We start from the raw sequence: 27,787 nt of genomic DNA on the forward strand, positions 1-27,787 counted from the left end.
TAAATGATGGTTAAAAATGAAAAAAGCTTTTGACTTTAAAGTCATCGCCTGGGAATATCCCATTCTAAACTTAATTCAAGGCATTTTCTTATTCAGCCACTCCAAAATTCACTGTTTGTAGGAGTTACTGAAGGTTGAACTATTTGAAAGATTTAAAGAAGTATCCTGTAGGACAAAGAAATACAAAAGAGCAATAAAAAAGTGCATGATTACTGAATCAATATTATACCATTTCCTGTACGCCAAATTCTTTCATTTACTCTGAAAAATACCTATCTGTTTACTTCTTATCTTTTGTAAATATCACACCTATTTTTCTTACCTGTCCTCTTTCCTCCTCCCTTGGTATCTCCTCCCCTGTGATGGAATCAATTGCACCAGTGGGTATTATATAAAGAAAAGTTCTCCGAGGTGTTCCCAGCTCACCCACCTTAGCCGCCATGGGGCTAAGAGTTGCCAGCCTTTTCATACTCTGGCTGGCACTCTCCAATGCGAGCGAGATAAAAAAAGGTAAGCTCTAGAAATGAGATAGTGGCAATTGCCTCCTGGAAAAGGGGAGAGAATAAAATACAATAAAGCTAGAAGGAAATGACATATTTAAGCCACTGGAGTTTTAAGATGTCTTTAATTATTTAACACTTTGAGGCTACGTGGCAGGGCCGCAGTAGGTAGATACTGGTGTCTTTGGAGAGTTTAATGCCTAAATGTATTGTGTTAATCTCTAGTTTGATATGCTTGGAAGCTGTTATTTTCAGTATTACATTTCTTTCCATATGTTTAGACTGTCCTAGGTAGAACAACTACTTAACAGAAAGAAAGCTGTGTCAATTTGGCAATTTTTTGTTGTAGCCATGGAGAAAAAGGATGTCTGCATGTTTTGTTACTGGAAAAACATAAAACCTCTCATATTCAAGGCTGTATTTTTAAAGCAGCCGGTGATGCATTTTCTGCAGTGATCAGGTTTGAGACAGTAGTCTTGATCTCCCATGTCTTGAATTTAACAATGGGAGGAAAGCAATGTCTTGTGTTTGGGATCCCAGTCATGAGCTCTGGGAGAATCTCTGTAGTCTTTCTTTCAAGCAGGGAAGTATCTAGTAATATGGGCTTTGGTTGGATGCACTTAGTGTGGTTGATAACATCAGAGAATTCTGATTTCTCAAACATTGCTAGATAATCATGAGAAGATAAGTAGTGTGGGTGCTCTTTGTACCTTGGCAGGCTTCCCTAGTATGTTCAGTTTTTATGCTCACCCCTAATCTATAACATCTTGAGGCTTAACTGGATACTATTTTAATTAGTGTTAATATCTGGTGTAGTGGTTGGGAAAGGAATGAACTTGATATCACCAGCTCTATTTTTTGCTCCCAATGTCATTATCTTCTGGCCTATCCGATTTTCCTGCAGAAGTCTGTTGTAATGAAGGTTGTTTCTGTGACAAAAAGAAGGAAGTTTTGAAAAGCTCCTGTTGTGCTTCCTAATTCTGTTTCTTTTTAGCAGATGTTGGATCATGGAAGGGAATAGCTCTCAGGAAAAATAATCTTTTGTCGTAATTCAGCATAAATGCATGGATTTGGCAAAGTAACTGCTATTGTTAGCAGCTCAGAGGGTTAAGTTTTTCCCACCTTATACAGGCAAGTTCTTTCACCTCAGTGAATGCTACAAGAAATACCTAGGCCCCGGCAATGTTTATGAATGTTCTCTTTTCCATTTACAGAGAAAACATCTCTCTTTCATAGGCAGGCATTTGGGTAGGCTGGAGATTTATGGAATCTGTGCACTGTGCTAATAGTTAAAAATGGTTTCTAATGTATAGCTTAGCATTCTTTTCCTGTAAACTCACTTGTGCTGTGTGGCTGAACGTTATGCAAGCATTCTTCCTCCGCTGTCTTGTTGGGAAATACTGCCTAGCCTCAGTGGACTCTAACTTGTTCATTTCATGTTTTTCATGCCTGTCTGTTTTAATCACTTAACAGGTAGGACACGAAGCCATGGCCACTATGTCTGCAGCACTTGGGGGAACAACCATTTCAAAACTTTTGATGGAGACATCTATCAGTTTCCTGGCGTTTGTGAATATAATTTTGCTTCAGACTGCCAAGAGTCTTACAAAGAGTTCTCTGTCCAAGTTCAGCGTACTCTGAACAGCAACAACCATCCAGTGATCCAGTACATTCTGATCACAGTCAAGGACTTCACAGTGTACCTCACGCCAAAACTGGCTGTGGTAGATGGGCAAATGTAAGTTCTTATAATACCATAGTGCTTCAGAGAAATGTGTTGTGAGGATAAAAGCAGGATTGATTCCTTACACTGCTACCTGTATATCATTGATAACTACTGCAGGCATTTCGGTAAACTAAAAGAACATTTCAAAGTCCAACATGAAAACTGCTTTGAGGAAAGACTTTGGTATTAATCTTGATTTGTACACTGGCATAAGGGATGATTTAAAAGCAAGTCAGGGAAAAGATTTATGGGAATCCTTTTCTTCTGGCTGCACAGTAAATAAAATGTAACTCATGAGCCAGATCTTTCACTGAGGTGAAATAGCATAGCCTCATTTGCTTCACAGTACTGTCTTGCGTTTACCTTAGCAGAAGGTCTGACCTAGCAGGTCAGATTCATTTCTCTGGAATCTTTTTCTGTATTTTCCTGTTCCTTTCCATTGTTCATAGATAATTCTATAAAGTATAGTGGCTGTTCTTTGTGAGATTATAACAGATGCAGTGCAGATCAAAAGGGATGAAGTGTTAATTAGTCTATGGTGGTATATGTTTGTTTACAGAGAACTGTAATCTTTTTCTCCTCCTGTAATACGATGATATAAAGCACTGAGTATTCCCCAATTACTCCTGTTAATCCTAGAAATATAAACACTGAAACAAGTGAAGGAACACGTCTTAAAACACAGTTCGGTAGGATCAAGATATAAGAAAGATGGCGACATATTAGTACATCTTAGCATTATTAAAAGACACCCTCTTTATTTTCTTTGCTGGGCTGGATTTTGTCCAGAAGTCAACTTTTGATCTTAAATGGGGAATCCACTTCAAAAGAAATCTATTCAAAGATAGAAAATTATATTTGATTTTTCAAGGATCATACCAGAATATATAACAAAATGGCATGAAGTTGAGAAAAATATGTATTCTTTTCCTGCAACTAAAAAGAACACCGTAAAAAATAACACATTTAGGGAGCCTTTACACTTTTTTTTTTTTTTTAAGAGGCAAACCTGTTTTTCTCCTAGGTATTATTCATAAAACAATAGAATTCTTCTTGTAGAACCGGTTTTTGCTGGGGATTTAGTTTTTGTGGAATTTAATTTCCCATACTGCTCTTTAACTGGTACATGATCCATTGTCATATAAAATATCATTTCACACCACTGAAATGAAACCTGCAGAGCAGATAAATGCATGAATTTGCCTTTTGGTACCCAGTCCACTGACTAATTAAATGTCCTGGCAGATTTGGTGTTTAACTGTATAGCCTTGTATTTTATGCAGTGATAGTTGAAAGGCGAAAAACTGCCTGGTGTTTTATAATCCCTCTCTAAAAACATCACCATTACCATTAAAACATCACCAAAAACATTAAGGTTTCTTTTACTACAGGGTGAACAATACAGCCAAAAGTAGAAATAATGGCTTCTGAGTTCCAAGTGTTTTAATGCATAAGTCATTGAGACATATTAAAAATGCTGGATGAAAACAGTTGGAAAAATCCCAGTGGCAGAAAATTAGGAGATAAAATTTTCCCAGCTAAGACATTAATGTCACCCCTTACATTTCTGTACTAATATAAAGCCTATTATTTTTCTTCTAGTGTCAAGACACCATACTACAGCTCTGGTTTGTTAATTGAGAGCAATGACATTTACACCAAAGTTTATGCCAAATTAGGCCTAGTTCTGATATGGAATCAGGAGGATGCGCTGATGGTATGTATAATCCAATTCTTCATTGGTATTTCCTGGGTTTAACAGAGTGTTATAGACTGAACAGAGCCAAACTGCTAGATTAACTTATCCAGTTGGCACTCATGGTACCTTATCCAAAAAGTATTCCTTTCTCTGTGGTGTGGTAAAGTAGTGGTATGGCATGCAGAGGATCTTACAGAAAAAAGCAGAGTCCTATAATTTTAAGAATGCTTTACTTTTCTTCTTTGTCAGCATGGTGATTACAATGATTATCTGGTTAGAGGAACTTCAGCTCCTTTTCGTTTTCTGAGAGTTTTTTTGCACCTGCCTTATGTGTTTATCAGCTATGCTACAACCTAATTTACAATACAAGAGGTATTTCTGAAAGAGTTTTGGGTTGATCATCACTTCTGTCATCTAGCAACTTTCCTTTCAAGTAAACATATTTGCTTCAGAATGGTCTTCATGCTCCCAAGTAATTCCTTTCCATTTTTCCTTTTTCAATTAACCAGGTGGAGCTGGACAGCAAATTCAATAACTATACATGTGGTCTTTGTGGAGATTACAATGGCATTCCAATCTACAATGAATTTATTAATGGAGGTGAGTCATACTACCACACTGATAGTTAGCACATCGGATAGGTTCATAAGCATTGTGCTTAGGAGCATCACAGGAGAGCAAATCTCTCTCTCTCTCTCTACAAGCATTTCTGTATTTGCCCCCAAATTAGCCTTATCTTCCACTTCTGCATTCCCATTATTTATTCCAGGTGAATCATTTTGTATATCCTTTACAGGCAGAGCTTTCTTTTCTTAGTGCAACTATCAGTTTACATCTTTAGGCATGCTCAAAATAGACATAATTGGCAGAGGGATCCATGTCTGGCAGATACAACTGATATCATAGCAAACGTTTCCTTCAATCAGTAGAGTGTCAGGAATCAGATGTTCCTTGTCATCAATTTTTTTAGGCTAAACAAGGTCTCTTTTTTAATTTTTTTCTCACAGTCACAAGCTACAATTCAATTACATACGGGAATTTACAGAAGATCAACAAACCCAATGACAATTGTGAGGACCCCGATGAAACTCAGGCACTTCCAAGCTGTAATGAACATGTGAGTAGTCCAGTGGTGAGCTTCACTTTCATGGGTGTGTGGAGACATTCTTGTGCTGTAGGGAGTTAGTGTGTGAGGAGCACTTTGTTCCTGTCCATGGCTAAAATGTCTCTAGCTGATATCAATGGCTAATACTTGATTTTAGAAAAAAGAAAGCCTCATACTTGAAAAGGCAGTGAATCCATGTGAATCCCTAAAACCAATAAATACTGCTCTGAGGTTTTAAAAAAGGTGAAGGACAGGGGAAACTCTAAGATTGTAATTGAATCATTTCCAATTTGCATTTTTCCAGAGAGAACCTACTAATTTTTCTCAATTCAGTAATTGTTGCTCTTCAGGGGCCAACAGTTCTTATGATAGGAAAGGATCTGTCTAGAAGTTTACGTGTATGCATCTCTCAAATGTAAATGTAATCTTCTTTTCTTTCTTAGCGTGATGAGTGTGAAAAGTTGCTAAATTCCTCTGCATTTACTGATTGTCATTCACACCTCAATGTGGAAATGTATGTCCAAGCCTGCATGCAGGACAAGTGTGCCTGTAATGGAAGTGAGGACTCCTTCTGCCTCTGCAGCACCATCTCTGAGTATTCTCGACAGTGTTCACATGCAGGTGGTCGGCCGGGTGAATGGAGGACGGAGAACTTTTGCCGTAAGCAGCATTATAAGTTTTGCAAATCAACAAGTATTTCATGGATGAAGGACTATGAAACATCTTAAATTATTCCTTCTTTGTAAAGCTGTAAAGATGCACCACTAGTGCAGAAAACTACATCGTGTGTTGTTCTTGTTTCTTCTCTGTTGTCTTTGTCATGAAGAAATGTTTCTCAGCAAATAGAAGTTATTTTCCAGTTCAAAAGCTACAAGGCTTGATGCTGCAAATGACTGAGTCATTTAGTCTATTTGAGACTAAAAGAAGAAAAATGTAAAGAAACGGGGAGAACAGTTTAGCAACAGACATACGTTCTTGGCTAAATGGAGTGACTTGGAATGCCATTGATTTAAAGGGAGTGGAAGATGAGTCTGGCTTGAGACACTGTTGACTTGAGACTAGTGGGAGTTCTTTAATTTCTGAGGAATGATGGACTTTATATTCAGATAACTGATAATACCTTTCTTTTTCTTTTAGCCAAAACGTGTCCTGGTAACATGATCTATAAAGAAAGCAGCTCGCCCTGCATGGATACTTGTTCACACTTGGAGATCAGCAGCCTTTGTGAAGAGCACTACATGGATGGTTGTTTCTGCCCTGAAGGTAAATGTGCATCTTGCTACCATAATTGGAAATAAATGCCAATGTAATTGCAGTTAAACCAGAAAGCAAAACAAAAGCCAATAGTTGTGGCAGAGAGGTTCATAATCAAAACACTAAACATTGTCAAATTATATCTTAGAAATTAATATGACTATGCATTAATTTGCTCCCAGGAGATTATAATTCTTGCATGTTAAAAAAACACCCAGAAAACAAAAAAACAAAAATGTAATCACCAAATAGTTGAGGCCGGGAGGGACCTCTAGAGATCATCTCGTCCAACCCCCTGTGTCAAGCAGGGACACCTAAAGCACAGGGTCGCATCCAGGTGGAGTTTGAAGATCTCCAGAGAAGGAGACTCCACAACCTCTCTGGGCAGCTGGTTCCAGTGCTCTGTCACCCTCCCAGTAAAGAAGTTCTTTCTGATATTGAGATGGAACTTCCTGTGTTTTAATTTATACCCATTAACTTATCACTGGCCACCATGGAGAAGAGTTTGGTCCCATCCTTTTTGCATTTTCTCCTTAGGTATTTATATATATTGATAAGATCCCCTCTCAATCTTCTCTTCTTCAGGCTAAACAGCTAAGCAGCCTGGAAAAAGAGAAGATTATTGGTGAATTTATTTGTAATTTTGCAGTTAAATCTTACTGACACACAGAAGAGATCATCTGATTTGGTCATAAAGGATCTTTGCTGTTAAATAGAAAATTGTGCTTTTAGTTCTGAATAACTTTGATGCAGTGAATATCATTTACCCAGAGACTGAAATACTCAGGTTTGCTGTTAACCTTAGGATAAGTAACATGACAATTATTGTCTACAGGATACTCCAGGGCTATCTAACCATATAAAATGCTGCGATTGTTATTGGATATTTCTATGGAGCTTTTCATTTGAATATAGTTAGGTGAATGGATAGATTCAGATTTTCAAAGCTGAATAGAAGTTTTCCATGTCTTATATTAGAATCATAGAAATTTATCACATTGTCTTCACAGTTTTGATAACGTTTCCACTCTGGCAACTGCCCTTGTTTCAGAATGAGCTATTATACCTAACTGTTGTGCTTTGTAGGAACTGTGTATGATGATATCACTGAGAAAGGCTGCATACCTGTTAGCCAGTGTCACTGCAAACTCCATGGAAAGGGGTATTCACCTGGAGAAAACATCACCAGTGAATGTGAAGAATGGTAGGGATTATGGTTATTTATATATCTTCCTTTGAATGACTGTGCCTGGGGCAGCCCTTTTTGATCTTCTACCTAGCTATAGAAGACTTCTTGAAAAAAATTCTGAACTTAAATTTCTGTTGCATGGCTATGCGATCTGTTTTCTGAAAGCTTTTCTTGTATCAACAGCATACAGAGAAAAAGTAGATCTTAAATAAACGTTCAAAGATTCAAAATATCCATGGATATCTTGCTCTTTGCTCAGCGTATGCATGCTTTTAATGCTCTTAGTTCCTATATATATACTTAGCTCCTATATATGTATTTACATGTATTTGGGGGTTATTTGTCTGTTTACAGCACCTGTGATTCAGGTAGATGGACATGCAAGGATTTACCCTGTCCAGGCACATGTTCAGTGGAAGGAGGCTCTCATATTACCACCTTTGATGGGAAGAAATACACCTTCCACGGAGATTGTTACTATGTGTTGGCCAAGGTATGTGTGCTGTAGAGCCTTCTGTTCTAGAGTAAATGCAGGTAATCTGTGCACTGGTGTCTAGTAGCTGTGAATTGCTGTTTCATTCCAATTTTGAGAAGAGGAAGGTAGAAATGTTAAAAGACAGTGCTGTATGTCAGTAGCAAATTCACCTAGGAAAAAGAGCTAAGCAGCTATTTCAGCCATCTCTTTCTAAAATAGCTCCTGCCTATTCTTACAGAAAAGACAATGATCTTGATCTAGAAACTAAACCATTAAATTTATTTGAAAGAGACTTCAGCTTCTGGGGACAGTGCTGAAATGGAGGTTAAAGTTCTGCACTACTTGTTATTGTAACTGATTATTTCAATTTTCTCTTTGTGCTCTTGTCTTGTACATGAGATGTTTGATTAATGGATATTTATTTTCCTGTTATTGCAGGATAATGCCAATGACTCTTATGTCCTGCTGGCAGAACTGGCTCCCTGTGGCTACATAGACTGGCAGACATGTTTGAAGAGCGTTGTGCTGCTAACAGACCAGAAAAAAAATGTAGGTATCATATGAGTTCTGCTGGTGTGTTGAAGAGTAGCAAATTACTGGGAAGGAGTAAGAATTTTTGGAGTTCTTATTGTTGATAGGTACAACAGTTCAGAATGACTATAAAACCGCTGAAGCTCCTGACTCCTGACTAAATAGGCCTAAGGTGAACAATTGCTGAGACTAATATCATTTAATGTTTTTCCCCTTCTCTTCTCAGCATTTGATGAATTCTCACTGTATTCCAGGTTGTTTGGAAATAAGAGTACCATTCTTCCCCCCCTCACAGTCTTCTATATTATTCAAATAAAATTTTGCAGATCTAATCAAGTGCGTTTTGCAAGATATCCAAGCTTCTGAACATTGATGCAACCCAACCTTCCTAACTAGTTAATCAAAATTAAAACATTGGGAAATCCTCATCATTTTTCATGCATGTCTGATTCATACTTCTGACAAGTCTTTCTGTTTTATTTCAGTATCCCAGTTGATACAGGCATACCTAAACTGCATTTATACAGAGTTGTCCGTAGATATACATAATGTATACATAATTTTTATCCTTATTTCCTGGTCTGCCAGCATAATTAGAAGGAAAAAAAAAGTGAGGAAGTTTAACAAATTGTTTACTTACCATGTCAGAATCATAAGAAGCCATCATGCTGAAGCCATGGTACATACTTCTGTAGAGATTAAGAACTTACTATTGATCATGAAGGCTAAATGTTTTCTTCTACTTGCCAAAGTAGAATTGTTCTGCATTGTTTTACTGTTATAAATCGTTTTAGGCAAGAGTAAATGAAATACTGAATAAGAAGACCAAAAGTTACTTGTATTCCACAAGTCATTCAGTTTAAATTAGGTCACAGTCTAACTGCAAAATGGTACTGGTTCTGACTCCCCTCTTATAAGGTTGTTATTTTCTTTTTTTCCAGTTCTTTTCAATGCCTGGAGCCTAATTTTTTCCAATTGCTCTTACTCAGGTGGTGGTTTTCAGATCAGATGGCAGTGTGTTACTGAATGAAATGACAGTGAACGTGCCTCATGTATCAGGTAAAGGACACAGCCTTACATGTCATGAATCACAGAGCCAGCTTCTAATGTAGTTTTGATCATTTGATAAAGCATTTACCTTTTCAGAGCCTAAAATGAAAGACATATGAGAAGCCTGGATTTTTTTTCAGAAATTGGAATAAGAATTAATTAGAATGTAATCCAAACATCCCAGTCTTAACTGGGAATTTAACGGCCGGGCTGCTTGATTGAAAAAGATGACCCTTTTTTGACACATCTTGAGAATTCATTTGACATGTAGCTTGGTGAAGAGGAGTTGTCATGATCTAAATGTAAACAAATAACTTAGTCCACTTACAAAATGGAGTTTTAGCAGTTTCTGAATGTGGGTACATGCACTGGGAATATCCTGGCCTTTGGTCATGGTGGGGCTTGAGCTTGTCCACCCCACTCCTCCTCTTCCCCATTTTGTTCTGTGGGAAGGAAATATGGCAGCAGAGGCCAGACAGTAGCTGCAGTATTTTCTGGCCAAGACCTTGACCTGGACAACCAGGTAAAGAATGGTATGCTATATAGCACCTCCTCATCCTCCCAACTCTCTTGAGACATCAGCGTCTTTCAAAGTAATCGACAGATATAAGTAAACTCTTGAAGTAAATACGGAGTCACCTAATTCAGGAATGTACTGGCAGGATGTCACTATCAGACAGCAGCTGCTAGATCCTAGAGTAACTTTGCAAACAAGTTAAAAAGTTTGCATTATCACTTTTTTAGATAGATTCAAACAGTATACCAACACAGTGTATTTTGCTTCTGAGTTACTGATCCCTCTCCTGATAACAATTTATTTTCCAGGAAATATTTTTTTTTATTTGGAAGATCAAGCATTCTTGAGATAAAAAGCTTGTGAATGCTTGCATAAAAACAATTATAGTGTGTAGTTAAAAGTTTAGAGTAACTAAGTGCTCTAGACAATGAGCAATGTGCTATAATAGACCATAAATGAAGTAGCAAATAGATCATATAGTAAATAGATTAGCCTTAATAAGTGATGATCAGGGACTAGGAAGGCTGCTTCCTCCACTGTGTTTATTTTGTACATTAATTCTGCTTTTTTTTTCCCAAAATTGCTAGATTATTTTATCTTGTCTGTTTGAAATACAGGCAAATTCACTGCCTTCATTTTTTCGAAGTACAATAAGATGAGACATACCAGTGGTTGATTTAACATCTGCTCAGTTCAGTTCTTAAAGAAGATTATTCTGAGTCATGTTTTGTCAGACCAACTTGTTCTGAGGCGCGTTTTCATCTGTTTTCTGTTGTGAGGCAGCAGTTTTCCACATGGTGATCCTTTTTCCATATGAAGGCATTCCGTAGTTTAGCAACATGAAAACAGCAACCTGGTTTCAATCCAATAATTATTATTTTTTTGATCTAGTTTGAGAGACCACATTCCGCGAATATAGGTCACTGAAAGATCTTACAGCCAAAATAAACCAATCATTTGAAAAGTAGCATTTAGAGATGAGTAATTTGATTTTCATACAGTATGGGACATGTTATTTTTAAAATGGATTATTACCAAGTATTAAAGCAGTCTTTGCCCACTGGATCAGAGGTTAAGTTGATCACTAACTAAAAAATTAAGTCCACTTCCACATGTGGAAGTTTATTATGGGGCTTTAATGCATTTCCCAGATGTTTACAGCGATGGCTGTACATTGACCAGAAGGTCTGTTCCTCTCATGCGTTTTATTTGGAGTAGAGGATCTAAGATTATATTAGTAATAATATATAGTTATGTATTGGCTTGTAGAGAAACATCTATTTATTACTAATTGAAATGTGTAATGACTAATGTGTACAGTGTTGGGGATAACACTTTCCTAAGAAACCTCTTCAGACTTTTCACACTAACAGGTTAGCATTGAAGCTGTGTTGCAGAAAATCTGAGTTAGATTCTGATCCTGGGGCTGAATCGTTGTGGGTAATTAGCTTGTAATATGGGTAGGGACAACTGCCATGTCTTCTCTGTCCAGTAGCTTTTAGAGGAAAAAATGATTGATCCTGATCTCAAAATTTTCATGAAAAGCACTACCTCAGAAGCTAATAAAAATACTACTTTCAGTGACCTGTGTGTGTGTTTGCTGCACAGTTCATGTTTTGTTTTTCAGCCAGCTTCTCAGTTTTCCAGCCGTCTTCCTACTACCTCATTGTACAAACATCTATCGGACTTCAGCTGCAAATCCAGTTGCTCCCAGTCATGCAGCTGTTTGCAACTGTGGATTCATCAGGCAAAGAAAATCTGGAAGGCAAGTGTCCACTCAAATGGGAAGCAAAAGCTATGCTGTTGCACAGCTGGAAAGTCGTGTATTCTTTACATGGGTGGTAATCTGTAGTATTTGTTGATTCAACAAAGAGAAAATTAAGGCAGAAGCCATAACTTTGGAAGAGATTTGATTCAAGCAAACTAGAAATGGATTTCATATTAAGCTGACCTATCACTCATGTGCCTCTGTTTCTTAGAATATTCCTTCTTTCTTTATTTAATCTAGCTTTAAAAACATCCATAAAACCAAGCATATGAAGCATTTGTTGTTTTTATTTCATCAAAGAGCATAGCAAATACAGAGGAGAGGCTGAGGCAGACATCTCTTCATGGAGACTGTTCTTCTCAGGGATTACAGATTTAAAGTAGGGCTCCTAAATCTTCTGTCATGCATTGATAATGACATGGAACAATCAGATATGTGAGCTTCTGTCTGTGATGTTTGGGATCAGTTGTCCTTCCCCTTTTAGAATAAAACTAGCCAATGATTATAAAAAACATCCACTCTTTCGATAGGTCTTTGTGGGAATTTTAATGGAATAGAAGGTGATGACTTTCAAACGGCCAGTGGACTGGTAGAAGCTACAGGATCTGCTTTTGCTAACACGTGGAAAGCTCAATCTACCTGTGCAGATATGGATGAAAGGCTGGAAGATCCCTGCAGTCTCAGCATTGAAAGCGGTAAGAATGCTTATAAGTTAGATGGGTGGCTTCTGCCAGAAGAAGCAGCCTCTGATGTGTACTACTGCAGCAGGCTTTTAAGAGTTGTACTGTGGCACTAATACTTTTTTAGAGGACTGGCAAATTAATAATGCATTTCTGCAAGTATGTGTGCCTACTAACACTGGTTTCCTGTCAAAATTGGGTGAAAGTTCAGGGGATGTTTGCAGAGGAATCTCGAGCTTCATGAAAGACAGCAATATTTTACATAAAAGGTGTCTTGTGTTCTGTGGTATTACTTCTTTTTATGTTTAACTTAGCTTTACATTCCCAAACTGGAAATGTCTGTGACAATTCCATCTAGACACCTTACAGCAGTAAGATATGATTTATGATTTTATGTTTATGTAACTACTGATAGATAATTGAATCAGAGAGTAGATAGATTTGTACAGTGATGGTATGTAATTTCTCCATTCCCCAAATCCATACAGTTGTCTCATTTGTATTGTTGCATTGCATTTGTTAATATATGCAAACCTAGCAGGGCACGGCACAAGAAAAATAAGTGAATGTGATGAATGTGGTCCTACAATTTCATTTTTCTCTTTTCTTGTAGCAAATTATGCTGAGCATTGGTGTTCTTTGCTGAAAAACACAGAGGGTCCTTTTGCAACATGTCACTCAGTCATTGATCCTTCAGAATATTATAAGGTATTGTAATCTTGCATTCTTCCTTAGGACTGGTTCATTTCAAGCAGGCCATTGGTCAAGCATTTGAGACATTACTGTACAGCTTGGCAGTAAGTGTTGATGAAGGTTTTATGTTATTAATTGAAGCGACATAGCGTGTATCCAAAGTATTTGCTATAATGGGTTTCTCACAAAGTGCTACCTTAGAAGGTCATTATTGTTCTTTTGGATTGTAAGTTTTGTATTTAATGTACATTTTTATTGGATTTTCCAACCTGAAAGAATTATTCAAGAGAGGCAATTATGCAGAGACAGCTTAAGTCTATTTTTACAGATGCTGTTTATTTAGGACAGAATAGTAAAATATTTATTAAGTTTCCCATATTAGTTGAAATATACCAAATCATTGTCGTACCATGCTCTTTTCTTACCTGTGCTCATCACTGTTATCTGAAATAGGTGGTGTTAGGAGGCCAGTTACTTTTAGGCTTGTCTCAGGTTAGAAGAAGCATCCAAACTTTTTCAATCTGGATGAAATGAAACTTTCAGTCTTTGAACTTGAACTTATTAATTCCTTCTATTGCTCTCTAAACCTAGTAAAGCATAAAAGCTATATCAGAAAAAGGATGCAAGACATTTCAGGAAAGAGGAGGTAGAATTACCAATGACTGTCCTGTGGGTTTATTAACCCTTTGATTCTTTTTCAGAAATGTAAATACGACACCTGCCTCTGCAAGGACAGTGAAGAATGCTTGTGTGCTGCCCTGTCCTCTTACTCAAGGGCCTGTGCTTCCAAAGGGATCATACTGGGAGGCTGGAGACAAACTGTCTGTGGTGAGTAGTGGAACTGGAATTCCACTGGAATTAGCCGCTAGGAATGATTATTGCTCAAGTCTTGTTGCACTCATTGCAAAGGATTCAGAATATCTTGGAAACGACCAGTGCAACTAAGAGAGAGAATGCTTGGAGTGTTTCCTGGTTGATGTAAACTGGTTGACGGTCTTCAGCTGTCATTTATTCATGAAATATATTTAAAAGTTAGAAAACTAATTTTTAACTTTCAGCTTCTTTCCATAGTTTCACTAATAATGCTTTTTCTCTTTTCAGTTAATGGAATCTAAGCCATCATGTATTTTACGCTATCTTCAATATAAGTTTTATTTTATCACTTTATTTGATTATCATCAATAGTGTGGTATCATTGAGAATAGGATTTGTTATGTTGTGAGCGCTGTCTTGATGGCTATAAGTATGTAAAACAATGGGAAAAACACAGTTACAAAAACATTATCAGTCAGTAGGACTTAACAAAATCAGTTAATGAAAAATGCCAAATAACAGTCTCTTAAAATGGTAATGTATTTCTTCTTTGGAGATAGGAGTCATGCATCCTCGTTTAAGGAAGAATATTACCTTGAGGATATGATGCTCATTACTGTTCAGTTGGCAGCCTTAAGTGGTAAAAAAGGTTAAACTAGTATTACTTGTGAGTTATGATACATTTATGCTTTAATAGAATATAAGGGACTATTTTACCACTACATATAAAAAGCCAAGGCACCAAAAAGAAAAAAATGTCATGGTTAAAACGTCTTTTCTACATCACTTACGAGTTTGCTGCTTTTTCCCCCTCCAGCTGATGAACTATCTTCCTGCTCAGAAAACCAAATCTTTCTTTACAATCTTACCATGTGCCAGCAAACCTGTCGCTCAGTTGCTGATGGTGAAAAGTACTGCTTGCAAGACTTTGTTCCTGTGGATGGCTGTGGATGCCCTGATAATACTTACTTAGATGATGAGGGTACATGTGTGCCTGTCTCCAAATGCCCATGTTACTACAAGGGGTCATACCTGGAACCAGGGGATTATGTCACAAAAGATGAAGAGCGTTGGTATGTTTTATTGTGGCTTCTTGTTTATGGGGATAAAAATCATTTTAAAATTTGCTTATTAAGAGTAAGCTGTCTGGCTGTTAATGGTGCTTTAATGAACATTTGCAATATATTCCATGCCATTTTCATGCTGAGCAAAGCACTTTCCTCTTGTAATGTAGTTCATTAATAAATAAGATGTACAGCCTTTTTTTGTGATGGGAGTAATGGCCTTCACAGATAAATGGGATTCTGAATCTGTACTCTAAATAGCAGTTTGTTGAGCAAAGGGAAAAGGAAGCTAGATGCCCATCTATAATGTTATGCTGTTGTTTGCTTTTCTGTCAGATACAGATTTTTTCTCTAACATTTTCCATTGCAGGAAAGTCCCCTTGATATGTATTTACTGTAACATAGGCTTTTGAAAGCAACTTTCATGATCCTGGTGGTTTATCATGAACTCTATTTGCAGAATCAATGCAGCATGAATCATCAGTACGAACAGTGAAATACTTCCTTCTCTCCAAAGGAGGGGTGAAGTGGGAGATTAAGCATACAGGCCAAAGTTTGCAGCATGTGACTTGAGCAGCCATAAAACTCTACTGTGTATCCAAATGGTAGTTTTGATTTAAATCAACGTTTTTGTATGTTTTCTGAGTCATTAAAAAGCATAGTATTAAAGATGAAACAAACAGCAGTCATGCCTAAAATCATAACCCTTCTAAGCATTTTGCGTAAAATCTCCCAAGCTTTATCCCCAAGTGAATATTTACAAGTGCAGTTCAATGAGTTCACCTTGAAATGGCAATAAGAAATATGCAAGTTATTTTTGATAAGTACTGTCAAATTTTTATAAACAAATTTTTAGATTTGTATTGAAGACATTGAGTTTACGTGTTTTGAATTTGTATCTTATCGCATTTCTTTGATAGTGTTTGTCGAAATGCAAAGCTCCAGTGCACTTCAGTGACTGTAGGAACGACTGGTAAGTGACATTCACTAAAGTAAATAAAAGAAAAAACAAACCCAAAACTTCACTTCTTCTTTGAAGTCTCTCTTTGTTGTGCCTTTTTTTTCTTTCTCTGAAAGTTAGAAATTTTGACTTTGTTCTAATGTCTTCGCTGACCCGTTTGTCATAAGGGTTGATGTTTCCCTAGTAACTATTACTCCTTACTTTTCTTTTGCCTTTCTTTGATTCACCTGAACGAACAATATGCTTTTATTCAACAGAATGTCCTTCTCACAAGACATATTTTGACTGCAACACATTCCAAAACTGGACTACACAAACGCCTATACAACTTAGCTGTCATACTCCTCGAGCTGATCATGTACGTATTCAATTTTTCTCCATGTCATCTTTTCTTTCTTCACTAAATGACATAGTGCAACAGAATATTCCAGGAAATACAGTTGTAAATAACAAATTCTGTCATTTCCCCATTCTTTTCTTTCCTCCAGTGATTTTACTTTTACCAATTTCAAGTACATATCCCTCTTGTTTTCCCCCTTGTGATTTTTTTGCATTGGATTTGCAGTAGAGGCCTAGCTCCCAAATGAAATATGATTCAGGTTCTCAGGCATTCACGGTAATAGAAAGAAATTTTAAAAAGCGAAGTGATATGAAGCTCTTTGTTTATAAATGTAGTTGATTTCAGGAATATTTTTGAAGAAATGGAAAGCAAATGTAGTGATTTTTTTTTTATTAAATAATTCCTTTTCTCCTTGTGTTCCTTAGTTCCAAGCAGAGTGTGTCTCAGGATGTGTGTGTCCTCAAGGTCTCTTTGATGATGGGAGAGGGGGCTGTGTTCAGGAGAAGGATTGCCCATGTGTTCATAACAAACAGTGGTATTCTCATGGAGATGAAGTAACAGTGGACTGTAAAACCTGGTTAGTTAAAATTTTCTACTTTCTTCTTGGAGAATATATTTCATGCAGGGCTAGTCATTTCTAGACTTAAATACTAGAGCAGTTGAGATCATTCTAGATATAAAGCTTCTATTGAGCATACTTCATGATATCTGAGGAAATATAAAACTGTAATGTGAGCCAACTACCTCTATTTTCAGCAAGCATATTTTATTGGGAAAGTGTGCTCATTGTTGAATATGATCATTGACTAATCTAAGAAATGAAATCGTCCAGAGTTGATTATATTAAAACAGACTAAGCCCTTAAAGTTGAGGCGTAAGACATAAGTGTCTTACACACGTCATCATGTTGTGTCATATAGCTGTGTGGTATGTTCTGCAGCTTTTCACACTCTTGGTGAAATCTGAAATCAACTCTTTTGCTCTCTTATAGTACCTGCCAGAGTGGAAGTTGGAGCTGTACCAAAGTCGGTGTCTGCTATGGGACCTGTACCATATACGGAAGCGGCCATTATATCACCTTTGATGGAAAATTCTATGACTTTGATGGGAGTTGTGAATATGTAGCTACTCAGGTAATATTCATCAGGAATGCTGAATTACCATCCTAAATTGCTTTCAAATTGCCTTGAAAGTCTGCTTTCCTGTGTAGTTTTGTCATTCATTGTTGTTTGGTTTTGCTGCTCCAGAGGCATTGGCAGCTTCTGCATTAATAAATTCTGTATTTTCAGCCCAGACAAGTTGTGTGATGAAGTGGTCACAGCTTATGTCTGAGATGACTAGTTTATAGTGATATAAACTATATCTCCAGGTATTTGAATTTAATAAAAATTCTGAGATTATGAAATAAGAATGTTTTTCTTTTAAGGCATATTCCTTGTTTTGCTTTATCATCCTGATAGTTTCCCAGGTTTTGTCACTAACAGTTAATTACTGTAATTATGTGTGTTCATAGGGGTGTGTGCATATATATACGTGTATGTGTGTTAGTGCACATATGTTTAATATTTTATATAGGAAAATTATAACAATTTATACATTGTGTATATTTAAATAATTACACTTAAGTAATTTTTAGATTGAAATAAAAATAAAATGTTATACTTAATTTTCTTATTCTCTTTCGTTCCTTTTTTAATAGGATTTTTGTGGTGACAAAAACTCTAGCAGCTCATTCAGTGTCATCACAGAGAATGTCCCATGTGGAACTACAGGAGTGACCTGCTCAAAGGCTATTAAAATGTTCCTAGGGGTGAGTAATGATACTTAAATGATTTGTAGCTAGTGGAAAAGGGTTATGTGTTGAAGTACTAAGCCATCTCTTTAAAGCCATGTATCACGTGTAAAGTTTATCGGTGTGTAAACAGGTCAGTTCTCAGGTACTGAGTCCTGTTTTAGCTCTGTCATCTTGTAAAGTTAGTCCATAGACTTTGACTTCTTAGTCTCTGAATTGGTTGTACCATTAAGGAGCTATAGTATGTTATCTCTTTATAAGAGTTAGTGTGGTAATATTTTTCATCTCTTTACATTTCAGAACACTGAACTGAAGTTGGAAAACAAGGATTATAAAGAAATTCAGCGAGATATTGGTGATGAGGTGCAGTACAGAAAAAGGACAGTTGGTCTCTACCTTGTTATTGAGGCTAGCAATGGTGTGATGTTAATCTGGGATAAGAAGACTACTATTTTCATCAAACTGACTGCTGATTACCAGGCAAGGAGCTGTCTGTCTTCTTCTAAAGTAGCAGGATGAGATAAGAAAACCAAAATGATTTCCTATTCTGTCTCTCTCCTTTTGCTGTTATAACCTCTGTGCATTGATGATTCACATGTAGCTTGCATTATTTGTATTAGCTTGTAGTGGGTGCTGTTGTAGTTTCCTGCGCTCCATTTCAAAGCATTGCAGGTGATGCATAGTACATAATTGCGATAAAGCAAAACATCTAAGGTGCTCTAAGTTCGTGAATACTAAGAGCTAGGCAACCAAATTTATGGAATGCAAACTGAGTGTTTACACACTTGGAAATCTGCATAGAACCTCAGCCCTGAGTTAAACCAAAATTATCTCTGCAATATATGGAGATTTCAGGTTTCTGAAAAACAGCATGCTGAATTATAGGCTGCTAAATTCTTTGGACTGAGTGTGGAGATGCTGGGTTGTACAAACAAGGAAACACCATTCCTTGAGGGGGCTTATGTACCTTAATTAGCACTACTGAAAATCCGCTCCAGAGGGTTGGTAACAAAGTTCTTTTAACAAAAACAAAAAGAGTTTTTTTTTTTTTCTCTGTAGATAAGTAAACAATGTCATTTAAGATAAATGGTTTTGAGCAGATTCAAATTCTCAAGTCTATATTAACAGTATTTGTCTAAATTAGCATAATTGTTGCAAATGGGAAATATAAATCTATTTTTCTCAGCTGAAAGAAGTTTAGCGGCTCTTGAGTGTTAGTTGTTGGATGAAAGACCTCAGGGACATGGAAGTGCATGAGATATACAATAGGTTTCAAGGAGGGAAGACATGGGCAATTGAGTAGTTTGCTAAGTAGGCAAACACATTCAATTTCTGTAAAAATGATTTGAAACTAAAAATGAAAATACGCAATTTCAGGGAGGATTTGCCATTTCTTAAAAGTCAGTGTTTTCTTACTTTTACTAGAGTGTGCTTTTTCACTTCCCTGATATATTTAAATGCTGTGGATGTGTTCATTTCCAGGGCAAAGTATGTGGTCTTTGTGGCAACTTTGATGGCAAGTCCAACAATGACTTTACAACAAGGAGTGGATTGCAGGATACTAGTGCTCTGGAGTTTGGGAATTCCTGGAAGCAGTCTTACACCTGCCCAGATGTCACAGAAGAGATCCTGCCCTGCAGTGTGAAACCGCATCGCAAGTCCTGGGCAGAGAAAGAATGCTATTTAATCCAGAGCGAAGTCTTTGAAATCTGTCACTCCAAGGTTGGTAGAGATCCATATGCAATGGGACAGCACAGTATCTTATAACAGGAAAAAGATGAATAAAGAAACAGTTAAATAGGGTGATCTTCAGCTAAGTTTGCAGTACACAGAAGTGTATATACTATGTCAGGCTTACTGCTTTCAGAGCACAGTGTAATCTACTCTCCTTGTCTCTGATCTGAAATACTGGTAATACTCACTATAATTTGTGGTTATGTCACAGTGGAAAAATCAGAAAGCTTTTCACAATGATTTAATATATTTTTCTTTTTGATTCCTTTAGGGACTAAAATCCAAGTTTCCCCTTGTGTAGCCTAAAACAAAAAAGTGGCAAAGCTTTGCAAATGTGTGATTGGATAAACTGGAAAAAAAGCGGGAGGGCAAGCACAGAACTCTGCTTCATATTTGCTGTAAAATGGTAAAATGCAGCCTTTCTGAGGTTGCTTAATGCTTGGCTGGCTAAGCTTGCTAGAAGATAAACTTTCATTGGCATCAGCCCTGGTAGATTTTCAGAGCAATAAAATGGAATTTCTATGAGAGTATGTGGGAACTACCAAGATGTTGTTTGATCTTAACAACTTATAAAAGATCTTAACAGCTTATGAAGATGGTGTGCTACTTCAAATCTATTATTATCTGAAAAACAGTAAGCAGTATCCAGCCTATAATGTTTATTCAAGATTTGTTAATTCTTAGAAATAGTCTAATATCTGCCCAATTCAGATCCTCATACCTCAAGAGGTCTTATTGGTAGCTTGCAAGTTTATCAGTTAGAAAACTACTTTGGAGATGAACTGCGGCATCATTTTATCAACAGGTGGACCCAACCCCGTTCTATGAAGCCTGTGTTCATGATGCCTGCTCCTGTGACAGTGGTGGAGATTGTGAATGCTTCTGTTCGGCAGTTGCTGCGTATGCTCAAGAATGTATCAAGGCTAAAGCCTGTGTGTTCTGGAGAACTCCTGATATATGCCGTGAGTTAACAGTTATCCCAACTGTATCCTGCTGGCTGTTGTCAAAGAGCATATCAAATAAATCAGGAGTTCTGTTATTGCAGGGTTGTACTGTTGTATTGGCTGTACAACATGATTTATTTTCTCAGCGTATCGGGGAAGGAACAGAACCAGTTATTTTATTGAACTAAATCTAGTTTGTTAAACTAGTAACAAACACTGGTGTATCTCAGAATTGAGATACACAAACAGGATATGTGAATATCTATTACTGCTTAAATGAACCTCGTATCTTTTAACATATTAAGGCTAGATTTGAAATGATCCATGCATTTTCCTTTCTAGTTGGTGAATGGGAATTCCTCATAGCTTTTTCTTTACAGGAACATCTCATTTTCAGAATTTGGTTTCAGCAATTGTATATTGAAGTACTTCTGCTTAGGTGCCCCTTGTACGTATTGAGTGTTTTAAGCAGCGTCCATGAGTGGTGCTAATGCTCATACTAGTATGTCATAAAACAAATTAAGATAGTATTTCAATTAATATTCCCCAAAACAATATTCAAAAGAAAATTTAGAGATTCCAAGTGCCAGAAACATCAAATTTTTGAATTTTAAAAATCTATTCTGATTCAGAAGGCTAGTTTTCAAGTTTAAGAAACAGTCACTGAAACAGAAATTAAATCAGAGCTGACAAACTTCTACAGAGTATAAAACTTCCTTTCTCTGTCCATAGTCAAGTAGGTTGGATTCTATTTAAGTTTATCCATAAAATTTCATATACTTGCTCTTAGTCTGCTGGAGATGACAGTTGACTCATGATACAGCAAGGCAAAACTGCACTAAATATACCACAAGAGTATTTAGGAGTTTGCTAATAGACAGGGAAGAAAAAAATCACAGAATTTTTCTATTTATTTTAAATTAAAATCTACACCAATTCTGTAGATCCCAATTCTGGGATTTTGTTTGTTTGTTTTGTGATTTGAATCAAGACAAAAGGTGCTCTTCTGGTGTTTAATAGCAAAATTTTGTGTTCCAGAGTTATGAACCTCCCTCACTCCTCAAAAAAGTTCAGTAGAGTAGAAGGTTCAAGGCTCGTCTGTCAAAAGTATTAGTGCCAGCTTATTTTGTATATTTGTTTAGCGTCTACCATTGAAGATAAGAACTGAGCTCTGAAGAGCTCAATCTTATCTGAAGATAAGAATTCTGGCAATTATATTGTTGATCGGCCTCTGCTCTTTCTCATCAGCAATATTTTGTGACTACTACAACCCTCGTGATGAGTGTGAGTGGCACTATGAGCCTTGTGGCAGTAACATCATAACCTGCAAGATGATCAATGATGTCAGCACAAATTTCTCAGTACCATATCTGGAAGGTAATAAATTCGTGACTGTTTTTATCTTTCATTTTATAAAACATTGTTCAGGTATCATTTAATGTTCCTGTAGGTTGAACTGATGTCTTCAGGCTCACATAAATATTTTATGGGATATAATTTGTTACTTGTAAACATCAGTGGATGGCAGTCACAGGCTAGTATACATAGAACTAAGTCATGGATAATATCTTAAAGCTTGCAAAATTATTTTACCACTGTAATTTTGTATCCCATCTTAAGGTATCTCAAGAGAAGGAAAACCTTTTTCATGATAAATGAGCATGTTACTACTTGTTTGTTTTCTAATCTAATCATTGTTATGTCAGATGTGTCTTGATTTTTACTAAATTACTATGCAATGTATTACTGTCATTATAGTGGAAAATATCCTTGGTGTCAAACACACTCATGTTACTATATATTGGATTCTTAATGGTAATCACAACATATGGTGCAGGGGCTAGTACTTTGCTTTTTAGTGCATCTCATTTGTGGTTTTTATTTACGCTTTAAGATAAAGATGTGAAGCTTAGATAGGTTATTCTGCATTCCATTCCACATAGAGGGTTAACATATGGTACAGACACCATTTAAATCCCATTGAGCCCCCTAAAGGATGTAGAGATGTGATGCAAGCAGGAATATAGAAAGACTATAGGCTTGATAACTTGTCTTGGTAGTAGTTTGTAATAGTAAAGTTACAGGAACTGTAGCAGTCTAAGACTGTAAGTGAGGATATAAATGTCTTCTATTATACCACAGGATAAGGTTGAAGAGAACAGGCATGTTTGGCCACACAGTCTTTTCTTTTGGTCTGGGTCGCAAGTCGCTATCTTCAATCTAGGGTTTGGAAAGAATTGCTCTGAGTTTAGTTGGCTGTTCTAATACTTGTACTGCTAGTAACATACTTGATAAACAAAACTAAGGTGCCTCATATTTTGAAACAGATTGGTTTAGATTATCTGTTTAGGATTCCAGTATAGTATAAAGAGGACTTGATGTAATTACGAACTGGACATTTTATGACAGTTGTTTATTTGGAAGCAGGATATAGTAATTTTATGAAATGAAGTGAGGACCAAAGGTGATTAATCCCTTGCGGGTAGGGTCTAAGTCCCTGGCACAGGGTTTGAGAAAATGCAGATAAAATATATGTGTTGGGTGGAGATAGCTTGTCTATTTAAAAGTACATGATCAAGGTCTATTATTCCAAAAGTTGTAATGAAAATCTAGTTTATTATTAAATCCACTTCCGTATTGGGAAAGAGATCACATTTCAATACCGGAAGTTGGTTAAATTTTTTTTTGTCTAAAAATTACCACCTGCCTCTAGAATATAGTGTGAATTGGGGGTTGTTCCCATGTGTGAAAGAAAGCTTTCCTGATTTTCATGAGTAGAGTCTTATTTAAGCTTCCTCACCTCAGTATTGTCAGGGGAGATGTTGTCTTTTGGAAAGCTCAATTGTCCAAGGATTAATTTGAAGCCAACAGGTATTTTCCATTTCTTTCATGATGCTTGATTCAGTGAGAATCAATTATTAATGATGGCGATTTACCTTCAGAAGATATCCTTTCATTGAGTTAACTGTTTATGCTTTTCTTTGTCATGTACTTTATACTACTTGTGCTCTCAACAGGCTGCTACCCAAGATGCCCTCCAGAGAAGCCCATTTTTAATGAAGAGACAAATAAATGTGAGACCGGAGATGAGTGTGGGTGTTACTTCAATGGAACTTACTATGAACCTGGGGAAGAAATACCTGTAATAGAGAACTGTACAAAATGGTATGTAGAAGTGTGAAAACACATGCTGGCATTCATGAAAGAATTTATGTATGCTGAGCCTATTATCTACTTTACTAGGCCTTAAGCACATGTTTTAATAAACACAGAAGCATTTTAAAATAAAGATATATAAAATACTTATTATATATATTTTTAAATGACGATATATATTAGTATTTATCTGTACAAATCAGAGGAATAATGTCAATTCATTCCTTATGAGACTTAAACTCTGTAAAATTTGTTGAAGTAGCACTGCCAAGACTTAAAGATTCTAAACTTTCATCCATAATTTGAAATACTCCAGATTTCAAGTTGATGATGTCATTTTAGTAAGTATATTAGTAACATAATTACATTTACTTTCAGAAATGTCACAAATGATACAATGACATGATTCTGGATGTTTCTCTAGAGTAACTGCTGGCTTTTTGGGAAGATGGGAACTAATCTGTCTTTCATATGCATTTAAGAGTGAGATTTCAAAATCATCCTAATCTCAAAGGATCTGTGCTATCTCTGAAAGAGATAGTCAAGTCTTAACTGCTCACTCTGTGCCTTGCTAATGATAGCATTGATATTTACGAATCCACATGGTGAGCTGAGGCAAAATAACTGATCTGGCTTGAAAATTAACTCCCACAAAAGCAACTATCATTGCACTATTGCAACTTAGAGCACAAAGCAGTTCATGATAGCTTAAGACAATGTATTTCAAAGCAGCAAAGTGATGATTGTGTTGGAATGAAATAACAGTAATCAATACTGGAAAACATTACAGCCAGAAAAACAATTACTATATGAACAAAGATCAAGTGACAAGTTTGTACATTTTTGTACTCTTGGTTATGCTAAGTGTGCCATAAAACACCTGAAAAATGTTCTAGAAATATCTTGCTGCTGGATGGCAACCTTTTAATTTTTGAAATTTTTCTTTTTAGTGTCTGTGTTTCCTCAGGAATCACCAACTGTACAACAATCCAAGGTAAGTATTGCCTTTTTTTTCTGCAAATAGAAAAAAAAAACATGAAACTGCTGTCTTTACAAAAGGCTTAGTATTAATTTGGAATATATTTTTTTTCCAGTGGAAGCTGTGGCAAAAGAAAACGGGGTAGTACTTTTGTTGAATGTTGTTGTTAGTACTTTCTGCTCAACCTTTCTCTCATATCTCTTCCTTCTTTTTTTTCCTGTCTCATATCCAAGCTAACAAATTTCTCTGTAAGATTTTGCCCTACTGGAATATGCAGTGTAATAGAAAAGTGTCTAATGGTAAATTACAGATTTTACTTCTCTCAAAGTATTTGTAAGACTGTTCTTCCAGTCGTGCAGAGCTTTATTGGATTTGTTTTGACTTTCTTTCCCTAAATATAAAGATTACACATTTAAATACTGATTTGTATCCTAGGTGATTTCATAAGATTTTTGTCTTTTAGTTCTACCTCATAAACATAGCAGAAAAACTGCACAATAAAGCTCTTTCTTACAGGCTGTCCTTGTGTGATCAATGGAACAAGATATGAAGTGGGAGATCCCGTGGGGCAAATAAAGGATGGTGACATATGTACAATATATGTGTGTGGAGAAAATGGATCTCTAGTTCCTGTAATTATTCCTTGTCCAACAACTGTTCCTACAGTCTCTTCAACCTCCTTTAGTACCCCTACTGCCACAGGTAAGCACTTAACAGAGATATGTATCAAATAGTTATCCTCTTTAAGAAAAATATCTGGAAGATACAGTGCTCAATGTGTTGGCTTTTTGCAATTAAAACACCTAGAAGTGATGCTTATGAAGTTTTATTACACTGCACTAAGAAGATTTGAAATACTTTGTAATGATTTATTCCTCATAAATGAAATCATATCTATAAAGGTACAGGATGCCTTAATAATTCTAAATAAGTTTGTATTGCAGTATCTTCCTGCGATCATAAAGCAAATATTGTGGTTTATTACATTAATAGCAATTTTAAAAGTGTCTCAGCAAAAAAAAAGTATAAATGGAATATTTAAAACTGTCTTTTTTTTTTCTAAAACTTGCAGATGATAGTGATAGACATATGACAAACTTGCACTAATACTTTTCTTTCCATTTCAGTTACCACTAGAAGCACTCCAGGAACTATAAGTAAGTTTTAAATATAAAAAACAAATACTGTAAAATGATAGACATATGATAAACTTGCACTAATACTTTTCTTTACATTTCAGTTACCACTAGAAGCACTCCAGGAACTACAAGTAAGTTTTAAACATAAAAAAAAAAAAATACTGTAAAATGTCAAAGGAACATTTAAAGGAAGCATAAGTCAGTCTCCTACAAAGAAAACTATTTTAAAACCTAACATAGGAAAATGTGATAAGGAATGAGAGAAGAAAGACTTCTGAAGACTTTTATATCTTGGTTATTTGATGTTGATGTGAAGCTTCCATTTGAAGTATCGGGTAATACTGAACCACTTAAATTGTTTTCTCTTGCAAAAACAACATACTGCAGTGCCTTACATTAGTCTCTAATGAAGAAGAATAAAAATATAACCTTCTCAAAACATCATTTGCAAGCCCAGGTGCTGAACCTCCCCATCTTCTCTTGCAGCTCCATGCTTTGGATTGATTTGTAGCTGGACTGAGTGGTATGATGTTAGTAGACCTGAAGAAGATGGTGGTGACTATGAAACCTATGAGGCTATAAGACATAAATATGGAAATGTAATATGTGAAGCTCCTGAAAAAATTGAATGCAGGGCTAAAAATAGTCCAAATGTAAGCTTAGATGAACTTGGCCAGAAGGTGGAGTGTAATGTTACATATGGACTAATCTGTAAAAATGAGGAGCAAACTGGTATCTGGCCTCTTTGCTATAATTATGAAATCAGGGTAAATTGCTGTGAGTGGCATGAAGTTCCATGTGTGACTACACAGAGTCCAACACCGACTGCAACTTTCACTACCACCAGTACAACAGTTTTGACCATCACCACAACCCGGCAGCCAACGGTGATAACTACCACACTGAAGCCCACCCCAAGCAAGCCCACATCACCACCTACTGCCCCAATAACTTCAACCACCACAGGTATTTAATGAATCTGTACTCTCTGCTCTTGCCTTAACACAGAAGAAATAAAGTGTTTTCAGCACATGAAGGCATGTCATGTCTAAGGCATATATTGAGCTGCTAGGAAATGTAACTTCTACTGATGTAGAACTTCATCCTTCTGCTAGAGGAAATTCAGAGGGACCAACCTGTGAGATGGGAGTTATCCTGAATTTGTGCAAATGTCATTGCTTAGGTACAGCAGTGCAAAACTGAATCTTTCTCTTCCTGCATTCCTTCCTTATCACTGTGGACACTTCTCTGCAGTACTGGATCTAGGAAGGAAAGTTTCCTTGCTAGGGCTCACAGAAGGGTCCAAAATTGTGAACTGTGATCCTAGGTTGTTAAGAACCACTAGTATTTTCATAACACTGTTGTTATGCATGACAAAGCAGGTGATGCTAAACTGTCTTCTTCATGCCCTATTGCTCAGTGTCTATTTTAGATTTATTCAGAACTCTATCACAGCAATTACCCAACACTCCTAAAGAGAAAGAAGCAGCTAAATCTGTGCAATAATATGACGCTGATCCTCTTTCGAGAGGATCATGCAAGAGAGCTTGGCAGCAGCCAGGATATATAGACTGCTGTAGGTGTATGGCAGTGTACTGATGAGGCCCCTGTTCACAGGCATACTTTCACGGGACAGAAATATAGTGCTCAACCCATGTGCGACCCTCAGTTCTGCTTT

General features: G+C 36.5%; 1 protein-coding gene across 1 annotated transcript in view; it reads left to right on the plus strand.

Annotated features, from left to right (window-relative positions):
- Positions 1 to 440: 440 nt before the first annotated feature.
- Positions 441 to 27,787, plus strand: part of MUC2 (mucin 2, oligomeric mucus/gel-forming) — a 58,583-nt gene continuing 31,236 nt past the window's right edge. The window contains exons 1-30 of the mRNA XM_088525695.1: positions 441 to 510; positions 1,974 to 2,238; positions 3,829 to 3,943; positions 4,435 to 4,525; positions 4,933 to 5,042; positions 5,474 to 5,690; positions 6,168 to 6,293; positions 7,371 to 7,488; positions 7,828 to 7,966; positions 8,387 to 8,497; positions 9,469 to 9,538; positions 11,674 to 11,811; positions 12,345 to 12,509; positions 13,108 to 13,202; positions 13,889 to 14,015; positions 14,818 to 15,073; positions 15,985 to 16,037; positions 16,283 to 16,383; positions 16,791 to 16,942; positions 17,357 to 17,498; positions 18,065 to 18,175; positions 18,458 to 18,637; positions 19,640 to 19,879; positions 20,697 to 20,853; positions 22,084 to 22,212; positions 23,853 to 24,000; positions 24,942 to 24,985; positions 25,487 to 25,672; positions 26,211 to 26,240; positions 26,596 to 27,075. Of these exons, the coding sequence (XP_088381821.1) occupies positions 441 to 510; positions 1,974 to 2,238; positions 3,829 to 3,943; positions 4,435 to 4,525; positions 4,933 to 5,042; positions 5,474 to 5,690; positions 6,168 to 6,293; positions 7,371 to 7,488; positions 7,828 to 7,966; positions 8,387 to 8,497; positions 9,469 to 9,538; positions 11,674 to 11,811; positions 12,345 to 12,509; positions 13,108 to 13,202; positions 13,889 to 14,015; positions 14,818 to 15,073; positions 15,985 to 16,037; positions 16,283 to 16,383; positions 16,791 to 16,942; positions 17,357 to 17,498; positions 18,065 to 18,175; positions 18,458 to 18,637; positions 19,640 to 19,879; positions 20,697 to 20,853; positions 22,084 to 22,212; positions 23,853 to 24,000; positions 24,942 to 24,985; positions 25,487 to 25,672; positions 26,211 to 26,240; positions 26,596 to 27,075 (4,366 nt within the window). The remainder of the gene's footprint in view (positions 511 to 1,973; positions 2,239 to 3,828; positions 3,944 to 4,434; positions 4,526 to 4,932; positions 5,043 to 5,473; positions 5,691 to 6,167; positions 6,294 to 7,370; positions 7,489 to 7,827; positions 7,967 to 8,386; positions 8,498 to 9,468; positions 9,539 to 11,673; positions 11,812 to 12,344; positions 12,510 to 13,107; positions 13,203 to 13,888; positions 14,016 to 14,817; positions 15,074 to 15,984; positions 16,038 to 16,282; positions 16,384 to 16,790; positions 16,943 to 17,356; positions 17,499 to 18,064; positions 18,176 to 18,457; positions 18,638 to 19,639; positions 19,880 to 20,696; positions 20,854 to 22,083; positions 22,213 to 23,852; positions 24,001 to 24,941; positions 24,986 to 25,486; positions 25,673 to 26,210; positions 26,241 to 26,595; positions 27,076 to 27,787) is intronic.

The sequence above is a fragment of the Tinamus guttatus genome, unplaced genomic scaffold (assembly GCF_059628265.1).
Source record: "Tinamus guttatus ecotype Peru unplaced genomic scaffold, ASM5962826v1 Tinamus_guttatus_pri_ptg000240l, whole genome shotgun sequence".
Classification (NCBI taxonomy): Eukaryota; Metazoa; Chordata; class Aves; order Tinamiformes; family Tinamidae; genus Tinamus; species Tinamus guttatus.